The sequence below is a fragment of the Dipteris shenzhenensis genome, chromosome 19 (genome assembly GCF_047967505.1).
Source record: "Dipteris shenzhenensis isolate YYH24624 ecotype China chromosome 19, Dip_SZ_1.0, whole genome shotgun sequence".
NCBI classification, from domain to species: domain Eukaryota; kingdom Viridiplantae; phylum Streptophyta; class Polypodiopsida; order Gleicheniales; family Dipteridaceae; genus Dipteris; species Dipteris shenzhenensis.
Window position 1 is genome coordinate 35,457,539 of NC_141614.1, and position 14,545 is coordinate 35,472,083.

The 14,545-nt window shown below is 45.0% G+C and overlaps 1 protein-coding gene across 1 annotated transcript in view; it reads right to left on the bottom strand.

Moving 5' to 3' along the window:
- Positions 1-244: 244 nt before the first annotated feature.
- The window catches only part of ORC2 (origin recognition complex second largest subunit 2), a 92,587-nt gene continuing 78,286 nt past the window's right edge, over positions 245-14,545 (bottom strand). Inside the window, exon 7 of the mRNA XM_087390949.1 lies at positions 245-590. Coding sequence (XP_087247075.1) covers positions 391-590 — 200 coding nt within the window. The 3' untranslated portion in view covers positions 245-390. The remainder of the gene's footprint in view (positions 591-14,545) is intronic.

Consider the following 14,545-nt stretch of genomic DNA (forward strand, 5'->3'; position numbering starts at 1 on the left):
TTTATTCCCCCTTCCCACCCTCTTTCACCACTTTCCTCTGGCCCCTCCAACTAATTTATCAAATGAACATTTTTGTTAGTAGGGCATACACAGAGTCCATTTTTGGGCTGCTGCTACACCTCCTAGCCCTGCTCGATTCCCAGATAATCATGCAATGTTACGTCCTTGCTTTGTGCATTGAAGTGGATCAAGAGGACATGGATGTCCTAGGATGATACATAAGGATCTAATGTACAGAAAAATTAAAGAGTAAGATATCCAACAGTCGCTTCAGAAGACACTTCTGACTATGTCGTGACTCACTTGCTTATCGCACTTAACCATATATTTTGATTACAGATCACTAACATATTTTTACACTGAAATCCAATAAGTTAAGCTCCAGTTCAACTAGCCACTGATCTGTTCGAGCAGCTTATTCATTGCATCCGAGGGTAAAGGAATAAAAAGAGAATCCTGACCATCAAGTCCTCTCCTAGATCGAACAAGTTCGTGATCTTTGAACTCTGTCAAATGTGATCGAAGTGTCAATTCGCTACTGACCAAAAATTGCTCCCGGCAGACCATGTAAAGTTTATGCACTGATAGCCCTGTCAACCATACATGAGGCAGATGGATTAGGACTACAATTGTATACATCAGACCTTTCCCGGTGGAAAGCAAACTTACACAATAAGAACAAGTGGTCCATTGTTAAATGAGACAAAAGCCCCATCATGTGCCTTCCACAGTGATTATAGAGTCTGAAACAATAGTTTCTTTCTTTCTTCTCTTCTCATCAATCATCAAGATTTAATTCAATCCATGAATTCTCAAGTTTGACCCTTTTGGAAGAAAATGCCATCCATACAGAGTGTGTCTATTAAAAGAGTACATGAAAAAATTTACTGCAGGGGCGTGAGAAAGTGTGAGAGCATGAGCACGGGAGCTTGTGTAATATGTGAGAACACGAGTATGAGCAGGAGAGGCAATAGCCTGACCAACTCTGCTGCCATATTACTGCTGTCTGTGTGATAGGATACTAAAGGCTCCACCACACCTGGGACAAGCCACGGGCTGCAGAAGTAGGATTTGTGGTATTTAGGTGAATCATTTAAGGAAGCACATTGAAAGCTTTTGTTATACTTAAAACCCTTCAAATATATTGGAAATGCAACTCTAGATACCGATATACAGATGACCTTGACGAAATGATGACTCGTTTGCAAGCTGCGGTGACAAAAAGGACAAAGGTATGCCAATTGCCACGTATTATAGAGCACAACACCAACTCTGGAAGCCAATATACCGACAACTTTGATGAAATGACAGAACTTGTTTGCACGTTGTAGTGCTCCGTACCAACTCATCTTCAAGATAAGAGTGTAGCTTGCATACAACCAGATGGTAAACCTAAAACCATAGCTCCACCTAGAGGATGAGCTCGTCTAGTAACCAGCATCTGTTAAGTATGTTCACACATATAAACAAGCATGATACTCGACCTCAGATAAGTGTAATACCCAAGAAAAACTGTCAAGTCAGAGAACAACAAAGATAAGGAGCTTACAATGTCAATAGATGCATGGGACAGTTGGAGTGTGAGGTTTGGTGCTCTATCAAGACTAGCTACATGTCACACGACCACATGAAGCCACAGGATGGAGGGGTCAGTTCTCTCAATTGGCAGCGTTAAAGAATAAAGAGCTGCTTGCCATAGCAAACTCCTGCAGAGGAAGACTTTTCCCATGGTCACACAAGTACAAGATAGATCACTCCATGTGTATAAGTGCATAAGGAAATACAAGCACGGATCTGAGAAGTGCACAGAAATAGAACAAACAAAAAACCGTACACTCAGTGTACCATCGTCAACAAGCACCAAAGCACTGCCTTGATGTGGATCCCTGGAACCTCCAGGATGCTGTCTTCTACTCTATGTGCTGCCCATTTGGCAGCCTTCCCTGCCGACACGGCAACCACACCTCCCCAGTTTACTGCTCCAGCCCTGACGCCTTTTTTTACAATCAGATCTGCCCCCATGCGACAGCCCTCTCAGCCCTCTGATTCTATATAGCATCTTGTACATATGCCCCTGTGACAGCCCTCTTCAGCCCTCTGATTCTATATGTATTCCTCCCCCATGTCCTCCTTATTTGAGGGCACACAGGTGGGGAGGTAACCAGGCCTAAATCCTGGACTGTGTAGCAGCCCATACGGCAACTTACAGTGTTGCCCAGGTGGCTGTCCTGTGGATGTTCCTTTCCACCTAGATCTGCCCATGTCGCTTCTGAACTTGGATGCACACAAAGCAGATTCTGATGCGCTAGGATGTGCATTCTCTCTGAGGTGTATTTGAATCTTCAGCAGATTGCTTTATGCTTTTTGTTTCTCGTGGTGTTCTTATGCATTTGGAGAATGGAAAGTGAAAACCAGAAGAGGAAGTCTCATTGCAGAGGTGATCAATGCTTGTTGCAAGATTTCTGTTAGGAGCGATGAAGGCTTCAAGGAGCATGAGTTGCTAGAAAGTACGAAGACTTTGTATAAATGGATGCTCAAGTATGTGTGGGTGTGTGGATTTGTATGTGTAAGAGCATACTTTTATACTATGGTCTACACCCACTGTTGGGCGCTGATGACGTCAGTAGGGATGTCATAGTAGCTAGTCCCTGCTATGCATGATGGAGTTTATGGTTTTCAATCTTATGAGTGACTCTCGTGAGATTGAAACTGCACTATGTTGTGTTTTTAGAGGATGAGTTTGGGAATGTTCTTGGATTCATCTAGGTATATGAGTTGCTGGCAAGGGTAATTGTCAAGAGGTTTCTCCACATTGGTCCAATTGCAGGTGGCTGAACCAGTTTAAGCTTTTATGGCAAAGACTAGGGAAATATTAGACTCGGAGAGTTTACTGTTATCGGTGGTTTTCGCAAGAAGCTCATTTTGGATATGGATCTAGAGATTGGTGGAGAATGATCTATGATTTCTGGGTAAACAATTGATGATGGGGATGTATGTGGGTCAGCCATAGGGACCTCATTTTCTTGTGTGGACCTTGGTTACAGATGTTACTGTGTGATGGGTTGAAATAGACCTTGAATGCATGCTGCTTGGCAAGATCCATGCCGTCCTTGTTCGAAGAGGGACAGCTGGATGGTTGTTTGTCACTTTCTCATTCACACAGTGTACGAGATGGTGACTTCATGGATAGGAACTGATGGAGGTACTTGGATTGCTTGAGGAAGCTGGCTTGTTTGGGACCGGTAGGCATGGAGCTATAGATGGTTGCTACTGCATGGATGATGCATGTATTCCAGGGTGGCTTATAACATGGAGCTAGACCTGGAGGAGTAGGAGCTCCAGATATGAGGATCAAAGATCAAGAACCCCTTCAAATTGTTTTGGAGAGCTCTTCTAAGGGAGCTGTTGGAGCGTTTGCATCAACAAGAGGATATGGGTTCACAGTGGGTCGTTGCAAGGGAGTATTAGAATTTAGTGACAGGTGCTGAAAGAGGGCCAATTTTTAGGCTGGTACAGCAGACAGTAAAGCACACAAGGTACTGATACCGTTCAGGTACAACAAGTTCAGAAGATTACCTGGAGGCTGCAGCAGGGCTGGAGCAGGAGCCAGCAGTAAGGAACCTGCAGAAAGGGGCCTTACGAAGGCCTGACCAGGTCGGCAAAACCAAAGACCAAGTTGCCTGGTCTGTGGTTGGTTACCTGTTATACAGAGTGGCTGACAAGTCTGGAGGGCCTGGAACCCTATAAATAGGCCTCATTTTGGAGGCCGTTATTAGTTCAGATTGGAGGCATCCCTCACCCATTCCGGAGCAACTCTTGGTGCACACCTACAGCCAGTAGGAGAGCACATGTTTGCTAGAGGGTGCTATCAGGAACTCGCACTAAAGCTCACCGAGGAGCACACAACATGAGGAGTTCAAGAACACAAGTAGGAGCAGTACTTGTGTCACGGGGACGTGAAAAGTGATGTAAAGTATTTTCGTAACTCAACCTACATTTAACCCGGGGTTAACCATGGTTAAGTCTTGTAATGGTTCGGCCGTGAGGGACTGGCTAGAGGAAGTGCACACTTCCTAGAAGTTCCTAGGGGCAACTAGGTGCACCACTAGGTCCTAGGGGCAAGGCAAAGGCTTTAAAAGAGGGGTCTAAAAGTTGGACCCAATGACAACCAACATTGTCCTTGGTATTGGGGTTAGGACCTTAATGAAGGGGCAAATGGCAAGAAGGAGGTGCCATTTGTCATGCATGTGTATGCATGCCTTCACCTTCGATCTCTCTCCCCTCACTCTCCCAGAGGTGTTGGACGTTTTTAATTGTTCTTGTGCAGTTTTTGAGCTCTTTGAGCTGTTTTAAGCCTGTTTTCAGCCGTTTTAAGCCGGTTTTGGTTGTTCCAAGGCTAATACGCACTTCTAGGAAGTGCCAGAAGTCATTTTTTAGCTTTCTAAAAATTTTCGTGCAGACTGTACGCACGTACGACTGTGCGGAACCGTACGGACGTGTACAACTGCCTCCAACAGGTGCCCAAGGTTGTCTTTTGCTGTGTTGGACCTTTCTGCACATATTTCTAGCTACGTGGTGGCATCTGAAGCTGTTTTGGACCAGTGCAAGCTACAGGAGGAACTTTCCTAGCTGCTTTTGGCATGAGCTCTTAAGACTCAGGCAAAGATCCCGAGGCAATCATTTCGGGACAAATCTGTGGACCATCTTTCCTCTACAGCTCTTTCTTGTTCACCCTCTGCTCTCTACCTTCATTTCTCTCCTCCTGATTGCTAGAAGACACCTACATCCTACGGGGAGCTTGGACAGAGGATAGGTGCGAGGAAGGAGGTCACTCCTCTACCACAGACAACGGAAGTTGGTTCCAGGTTCTCTTTTTCCTTGTTCTTTCTTGCTTTGCAACTTTTTGCATTGCATGTGTGTTGTTTGCAGTCCTTTCAAGACTCCTACAGGTTCTAGCAAGCACCCAGAGGCAAGGGTGATCCTGTGGAAGGCCTAAGGACCGTGTGAATGCATGTGATAGCTACGAATGCAAAGTGTAGTAGGAGCCCTGTCGTAGTTGCAACATGTTGTCACGGAGATTATGCAAGCTTCTCCCCCTATGGTTGCTTCCCTTGGAAGCAAAAAGTCAGCTCAGAAGAAACACAAGAAGCATAAGAAGACTCCTAGGCATGTTTCTTTTAGTGGACAGCCGTTAGAGATGCCCTCGATCACCCCTGTAGCGGGTAATGCCAATAACTTTCATTCAGTTAATCATAGACAGCAAGCCCTTCCTCAGCCCATGATGCATCCAGGATATTTCGGAGGGGGATCAGTTTTTCAAGCAATGGTGGCACCATCCGCAGAGGAAACCCGGAATGCCAGGTAGCTTTATGGGCAGCATGCAGCATGGAATGCAGAATTTCCAGCAGCCTATGATGGGTGGAATGCCCCCTGCAAATGCCAATATGATGTACTCGAACATTGGGATGCAGCCTGGAATGCAGACAGGAATGCCTAGAACGATGGGCAATACTTGGAATATGCCACAGATGCAGGGAGAGGGACCTCGAATTCCAAACCCCACCATGGGTATGGTTGGAATGGCTCAAAATGCAGGAGCAGTGATGCCCCCACCATTTTTACAGCCCCCCGTTTATGACAATCTCACCCCTAAAGGAAAATTGAAAGATTACAAGGAGGGAGGCACAACTGTCAAGTTTGAGACCTTCAATGGGATGCAGGACAGATTGAAAGCTTTGACATTTGTGCAACAATCTGATGCTGCCTACTCAAGTGGACACTTCACAGAATCCTCCAAAGTCCGAAAGGCAACCACCTTTTTGAAGGGCAATGCGCTCCAATGGTGGACCAACCTCCTCTTGCAAGGCAGAGCACCTACCACTTGACTCGAATTCAAGGAGGTCTTCTCAACAGCATGGCTCACTACCACTTTTGAGGTGGATATCATGACCGCCTGGTACAAGTTTTGGGAAGCCCTACTGCCAGTGAATTCTTACAAACATGTACCGCTGTCCGAGCAAATTGAAAGATATTGCTACGAGTTGCCAAAGGAGATTCGGGACTATTGCACGAAGACAAGGGTTTCCAACAGTTGGTTGAGAATGCCACTACCGCTTATGCACTAATGCAAGGGAAAGTTCTTGGGTTCAAAGGAAGCTCACAGGAGACATCAAAGTCAAAGGGCAGCAAGACAAAATCCCCTAAGAAGTTTTGAAAGTTTTCGCAGCCCATTAAGGCAAAGTTTGTTGGAGGACAGAGGTGAGTACCGACCTGCATGTCTGATGAGGAAAAGCAAACTCTTTATGATGCCAACAAGTGTTATATTTGCAAGGAGGAAGGCCATAGGGCTTTTGAATGCCCACATAAGAAGCGGAAGTTCCCTCCTACTAAGCAAGGTGAGCACGAGGAGGAACACAAGATTGATCATAAGAATAAAAAGTCCAAGCCCACTGCTGGTCTTTTGCGAGCATGAGGCAAGATAAGAGACCAGACAACTCTCATGTTTTTCGATCCAGGAGCCAAGGCCAATTTCATCTCTCCAAAGCTGGCTGGAAAGTTAGGAATACGGGCGGAAGAGATGGGTCCTTTGTGTGATTGCAGATATGGCTTGTCCGGGACTCAGCCAACCAGTTACTCCGGTGATAGGCAAGCTGCGGATGCATATTCATAGATACGTGGACACAGAAGAGTTCTACATTATGCCGTTGAATGGTTGTAATGTGTTACTAGGGATACCTTGGCACTTTCGTGTTGGGGCTGTTTTGGATACAAAGAATATAACAATCACAATCACTCACCGTGGCAAGACCCACGTTCTAGATGCTAAATTGAAAGGAGAATCTATCCATGTCGTATCTGCTTCTACCATTGGCAATGTAATGAAAAAGTATCTTTCAGCGTACTTAATGTTTGCATCTGAAAAGAAGTCAGTAGAAGAAGAGTCTCATTTTACTAAGCTAGAAAAACAGCGGACAGATTTTCTTTTTCAGTTTAGGGACTATTTTTCTAACTCACTTCCACAGGAGTTGCCCCTTGAAAGGCCAGAAGACCACACGATAGATATAATCCCTCGTAGCAGCCCTCCTAACCGACCTCTTTACAAGGTCAGTGCAGCCCAGCAAGAGGAAATTATGAACTAGGTCAAGGACTTAATGGAGAAGGGGCTGATCCAGCCCAGCTCTTCACCTTACCGTTCACCCATGCTCTTTGTCCAGAAGAAGGATGGATTCTGGCAGATGTGCATTGACTACAGATTCCTCAATAAGATTACCATTAAGAACAGATTCCCTATACCTCGGATAGATGATATTTTGGATAGGTTACAGGGGTCTGGAATGTTCAGCTGCATTGATCTGAAGAGTGGTTATCACCAGGTCAGAATTCAACCAGAGGATGTTCACAAAACAGCATTTCGTACCACATTTGGTTTGTACGAGTTTCTTGTCATGCCATTTGGGTTAACCAATGCACTTGCCACCTTCAACCGAATGATGGACAAGATTTTTAGAGAACACCGAGCCTTTGTTGGCACTTTCTTCGATGACATCATCGTGTTCTCTCAGGATGAGGCTGAACATAGGAAGCACCTAGCAATTGTTCTTGAGGAACTACGGAAGCATAAGCTGCTTGTCAATGCCAAGAAAAGTGAATTCTTCATGCATGAGATCCATTTTCTCGGGCACATTGTGTCCAAGGATGGAGTTAGGATGGACCCCGCCAAGGTAGAGGCCATCAAGAATTGGCCACACATGAAGAACATCCATGAAGTACGCAGCTTTCTGGGCTTGTGCTCATACTATAGGAGGTTCATTCGGTATTTTGCAAAGATTGCATCTCCTTTACCTACCTTACAGAAGAAAGGGGTCACTTTCAGATGGGGTTCCAAAGAAATTGCAGCTTTTGACCTACTGAAGGAGAGACTCTGCTCAGATCCTGTGATTATTTTACCAGATCTTCGCAAACCCTTCACTGTCCAAGCAGATGCATGTGGGAACATCGTAGGAGGGGGTACTTATGCAAGATGGAAGAGTCATGGCATACGAGAGTAGAGTGCTCCAGGATGCTGAAATGAATTTTGGCATATATGAGAAAGAGATGTTGTCTGTCATACATGCTCTTTCGACCTAGAAGCATTATCTTTTGGGTGCTGATTTTCATGTTCAGACCGATCATCAATCATCAATGCGGTACTTTCTCACTCAAAGAAAGTTGTCTGAGAAGCATATGAAGTGGGCAAATTTTCTTTCTATGTTTCATTTTCAAATTGTGCATGTGCCTGGGAAGAAGAATGTTGTTGCAGATGCACTCTCACGAAAGCCCACTCGAGATGCAATGTCTGTTAAGCCACAAGTTTCAGGAGTGACCATTGCATATCATGATAAGCTTGATGCCATGAAGGATCAATATGCCCATGATACTGATTTTTCACGGATTTAAGATCAGTTGGTTGATGGACAGAGGCATGAGCACTATACTCTCAAAGACGGATTTATGATGATGCATGGCAGATTGTGTCACAAAACAGTTGAGGCCCAAAGGGTTGACAGAGAGTCATGCTCCACCCTATGCAGGACACAGAGGCATTGATGCCACCATCAAAGCTGTGGAGCACTATCTCTTTTGGCCATCATTGAGGAAGGATGTCGAGGCATATGTTAGGACATACACCACCTGCCAGAAGGTGAAATATGACAGGCTGAAGCTGGCTAGACTGCTGCAGCCTCTACCTATTCCCGATCGACCCTGGCAGAGCATTGCCATGGATTTTATCTTTGATCGTCCTCGTACACCATCGGGATATGGACCATTATTTGCAGATTCAGCAAGCAGGCCCACTTTATTCCCGTAAGGAAGAAAATTACAGCAGACCTGATGGCAAGACTCTTTATGTCTCATGTGTTTAAACATCACGGGATGCCTCAATCAATTGTCAGTGATAGAGAACCCGCGGATGACAAGTTTTTTTTGGAGAGGTATCTTTGAGAATATGGGTACCACGCTGAATTTCTCATCCTCTTTTCATCCTGAATCTGATGGGCAATCCAAAGAAGCCAACTCCACTGCCCTTGATCTTCTCAAGTGCTATGTTTCGGATCAGCAATTGAAATGGTAGCAATTTCTGCCACTTATTGAGTTTGCCTACAACAACACTGTACACTCGTCCACAGGGAAAGCCCCCTTTGAAATCGTGGCAGGAGAACGGAAGGTACCTCCCATTCTGCCCTTGATACTCCACTGCCCTTGATCTTCTCAAGTGTTATGTTTCGGATTAGCAATCGAAATGGAAGCAATTTCTGCCACTTATTGAGTTTTGTTGGGGTTAAGGCCCTGTGCCACCTCATATACACTTTTTAGTACAGGTTACAGTGTGAACACGGTTCACTCTGAACTGGTTCCACCCTAATGCCTATCCTAATATATTCTTGAGGGTTGTGGTGTGCCCTTGCTTCTCGAAACACACCCACCACTCTTGTGGTCTTAGTCTCACTCTCCTCCACTTGCTTCCGCTTCAACTGGTATCAGAGCTTTGGCTCATCAACTCTATCTTGCGTCCTCCCTAACCGATTCTGAGAGCTTCGACCACGTCTTAACGACTCAAGCCTTGCACCGAAGAAGCTCGATGATTTGAACTCCTCATTCGTGAGGTCCGCAAAGCGGGTGAGGCCCAGGGTATAGGAAGAGCCCTTCTGGTTATGCTGATGAATGTGCTGCAAGTTCCGTTTGAAGATTTCGAAGCGTTGATTTCGAAGCGTCTTTCCTTCTCCGGAGCCCTATCAGCCGCGTAGTGCTTGCCATGCTTTCTGTTCCAGGCATCAAATAGCGCGAAGAGCCTGCTCTTTGACTCAAGGTCTTCAGGGGAGTAAGGCAAGTGATCAGCTGCCGCAAGTGCTGCTGCACAGCAGAGCAACACACAGAGAAAGAGCGCCGAAGCCGGTCTGGTCTTCACTGTCTACGCTACAGTAGTGGATCCCCGGTCTCAAGAGAACGTCTACAACATTGCTCCTCTCGCAGCGGGTCTAATTGTTGGAGCAAACTATCTCATGGCTGGCCCATTCGACGGAGGTTCGATGAACCCCGCGCTTTCTTTTGGCCTGGCATTGATCAGCTGGAATTGGGAGCACCACTGGATATTCTGGGCAGAAACTTGAGGATTGGGTGCACATCGTGGTGCATTCTCGGAATTTGGAGAAATTGCATGCAAGAAATTTGGGGCTTTTGACGCTAGAGTGCTTGTACGCACTTGTGGGTGCCTATTTGACAAAATTTCTCTTCAATAGACGCCAAAACAAAGGGTTTTTGCTCAAATTGGTGTCATTGGCCGTTGTAGACAGTTTTGGAAGGGGATTTACATGTCTATGTGTCAAATGCAGTGACAAAAGAGGAGATTTTGCAATCAGGTCCTTTTTTGGGTAAATGCTTCTTATTGTGGACAGCACATTTGTACACTCTTGGAGAGTGTGAAAACTCAGTTCAGTTCTGAGTTTAGCCTTGTGACAGTGTTCATATGCCTATTTAAGGTGGGAGAGTTTGCCCAAACACATGCTAAACAATATGGGATATTTGTGTCACTTGATCATTCATTCTACAGTGACATTTGGTCGCTTGTCAAGGCTTGGGGACCTTTGTGACAGTTTTGTACAAGTGCAGGCCAATTTTGGAAGAGATTTGGGGATTTTTTTAGAGTTTTTTTTACTGTTTTTTTTACAGTTTTGGAGAGTGGACAACATTGCATTAAGTCACAGCACGTGACTTTGAGGCTCTCTGTGCCTTAGGTGTATTTATTTGCTTCTACTTGGGCTTATCATTATGTCTTCAAGCAACGAAGGCAACTATTGGAACATCGACAAGTTGGAGGGGAATGCAAATTTCTCTTATTGGAAGAACCAAATATATAATGTGTTGGTCCAGAAAGATCAAAATATGCCTATCAAGTATAAAGGGATCAAGCCCGATGAAGTTAGTGACCTTCAGTGGGAAACCATGAATGAGAAGGCCAAGAGTACCATTCTTTTGACCATCTCAAAGAAGATCTACTTCAATGTAGAGAATGAAGCCACCGGTTACAGCATATGGAAAAAACTTGAGTCCCTTTTCAAGAGTCAGAGTGCAGCTAGTAAAGTGTTTTGGTTGAAGAGGCTTATGAAACTAAGCATGAAAGAGGGGACAGCCCTCTCACTTCACCTCAATGAGTTTCACTCTATATTCAGCCAACTCACAAATCAGAAAATGAAATTTGATGATGAGGTGAAGGCCATTTTTCTCTTGAGTACCCTCCCTGACAGTTCGGATACTTTTGCTACAGCCATAAGCAATTCAGCCCCTGCTTTCACAGGATTGTCATGCCAAAATGTGGAAAGCGCTCTTCTGCAGGAAGAGGTGAGGCATGAGAATAGCAGTGAAAATAAGAATGCAAGTGCATTGGCTGTGGGCAGAGGTAGGCAGCAAAATAGAGGGGAAAACCAAAATAAAGGGAAATCTCACAATCAGTCCCGTCCTCGGAAGGACCTTGAATGCCACTACTGCCATAAGAAGGGGCATATTAAAAGGGACTGTTTTCAGCTGAAAAACAAAGGCAAGGATAAGGAAAGAAAAGAAGAGGACAAAGATGCGAAAAGAGATGCCAAAGACACCAAGGGCAAGGCTAAACTTGAGGAGCTCAATGCAGTGATTAGCAGTGATGAAGATAATGACGATGTCATACTTGTTGCCTCCTCTGGTGATAGTTCTTTTCTTGTGGCCAATGATGGCTCATATGCACAGGATTGGCTATTAGACTCAGGTGCATCCTATCATGTTACTCCTCATGAGCAGTGGTTTGCTTTGTATGATGCAGGGAAGAAAGGATGCGTGAAACTTGGGAATGATTATGCCTGTGACGTTGGCATTGGGGATGTGCATCTAAAATTCCCAAATGGTTCTGAATTTGTATTGCACAATGTGAGACATGTGCCACAGCTCAGGAAGAGCTTGATATCCACTGGGCAGCTTGGGCAGCTTGATGATGTAGGGTATCTCACCCAATTTGGTCATTCTATGTGGAAGGTGCTTAAGAGAAATATGGTTGTGGCCAAGGGCTGCAAATCAGGCACCTTGTATCCATTGTATGTTGAGGGTGTTGATGCTAATGTAATCCATGTGACCGAGCAGCCACACACTTCATTGTGGCATAGCCGGTTGGGCCATATAAGCCAGAAAGGAATGAAAGTATTGTCTTCTTTGGGTTACTTGCCGAGACTTAATTTCTCTAATTTTTCAGCATGTGATCATTGTATTTATGGCAAACATAAGCAATCAGCCCATAAAAAGGCTGGAAATGTTAAGCAAGAAGTCCTAACTTTGGTACATATAGATGTATGTGAAATGCCCAACCTTTCTTTGGGCGGTGCCAAGTATTTTGTCACTTTTATTGATGATGCATCCAGGAAGATATGGGTCTATCCCATTAAGCATAAGAGTGATGTGTTCAAAGTCTTCAAGACTTGGTTGGCACTTGTTGAGAATCAGACAGGAAAGAAGCTTAAATGCCTCAGGTCTGATAATGGAGGGGAATACCTCTCAAGGGAATTTACTACATTTTGTGATGAGAAGGGGATAAAAAGGGAGTTGCCCGCTCCCTACAATCCTCCACAAAATGGCGTGGCTGAAAGGGCAAATAGGACCATTCAAGAGAGGACTCTTAGCATGCTCTCACAAGCAGGATTGACCCATGGTTTTTGGGCAGAAGCTGTTAAGACAGCAGTACATCTCATCAATAGGTCACCCAACAGGGCCTTGGATTTGAAGGTACCTGAGGAGGTGTGGTCCGGAAAGCCACCCTCTTACAAACATCTCAGGGTGTTTGGCTGCCAGGCCTTTATGCATATCAAAAGGGAAATACGCAGCAAATTAGACCCAAAGTCACGCAAGTGTATCTTTCTTGGGTATGGTGACAATGGAGAGATGGGTTACAGGTTGTGGGACCCTGAATCTCACAAGATTGTGAGGAGCAATGATGTGATTTTTTGAGAAGATAGGATGCAAAAACAGCCTATCAATACCATTGGAGTGAGAAGAGTCATTTTTGAGGAGGAAGGACCTCCACCACAACCACAAAATGCCAATCAAAATGCTGTCCAAAATGGTCAAAATCAGCAGCCACCTCCGGCTTTTAATGCTCCATATTATCCTCCACAGGAAGAACCACAAATGCAGCCTGAGATTCAGCAAGATGTGCTTCCAGAGCAGGCTGTACAGCCCCAAAATATGCAGGAACAGCAAGTAAATCAGACACCTAATCAAGATGGTTGGGTTAGGCGGAGCACCAGGGTGTCCCAGATGCCTGACAGGTTTGTTCTAGGGGTGAATGCACTTGATGATTACATCATGGTGACAGATTGTGGTGAGCCCTCGTACTTTAAAGAAGCCATGAAGAGGGAGGACGCAAAGAATTGGCAAAAAGCCATGATTTCAGAAATGCAATCTCTTGAGAAGAATCTGACATGGAATCTAGTGCAATTGCCTGCAGGCCAGAAAGTCCTACCATGCAAATGGGTTTATAGGTTGAAGATCACTCCAGGGGATGCTAAGCCCAAGTACAAAGCAAGATTAGTGGCTAAGGGGTTCAAGCAGGAAAAGGGAGTTGACTTTGATGAAATCTTTTCTCCTGTAGTCAAAATGACTACATTGAGGACTGTTTTAGCTTTGGTTGCTTGTCAGGACATGGATCTTGTCCAAATGGACGTGAAGACGGCCTTCCTTCATGGAGACCTTCACGAGGATATTTATATGCAGCAACCAGAGGGATATCAAGTCAAGGGAAAAGAAGGGCTTGTATGCAAATTGCAGAAGAGTCTCTATGGGCTCAAGCAGGCACCCAGAGAGTGGTATCACAAGTTTGATGCTTTCATGAAAGCACAAGGATTCAGACGGTCTGATCATGATCATTGTCTCTACACTAAGAAGACAAGAGATGGTAGTCTTCTTATACTCATTCTTTATGTGGATGATATGCTTATTGCTGGGAAGTCATCTATTGATATGAATGCTTTGAAGGCAAAACTGCACAAAACCTTCGACATGAAGGATCTTGGTGATGCAAATCACATTCTTGGTATGCGGATTGTGAGGAACAGGTCAAAGGGTTTGCTCTATCTTTCTCAAAAGGAGTACATTGGCAAAGTCCTGGAGAGGTTCAATATGGATAAGGGGAAGGCTTTGAGCACACCCTTGCCTCCATATTTGAAACTCAGCCAAAAGGACAGCCCTCAGTCAAATGATGAAAGGGCTCATATGGCCAAGGTTCCTTATGCTTCTGCATGTGGCAGTCTGATGTATGCCATGGTTGCTACTAGACCAGATATTGCTTTTGCAGTGGGAGTGGTTAGTAGATATATGGCTAACCCCGGTAAGAGGCATTGGGAAGCAATTAAGGGTATATTGAGATACCTTAAGGGGTCTCAAGATGTGTGCATATGTTTTGGCAAGCAAGATGCAGAAGTGCATGGATACACAGATTCAGATTATGCAGGGCATGCAGACAATCGTAAGTCCACCACGGGCTACGTGT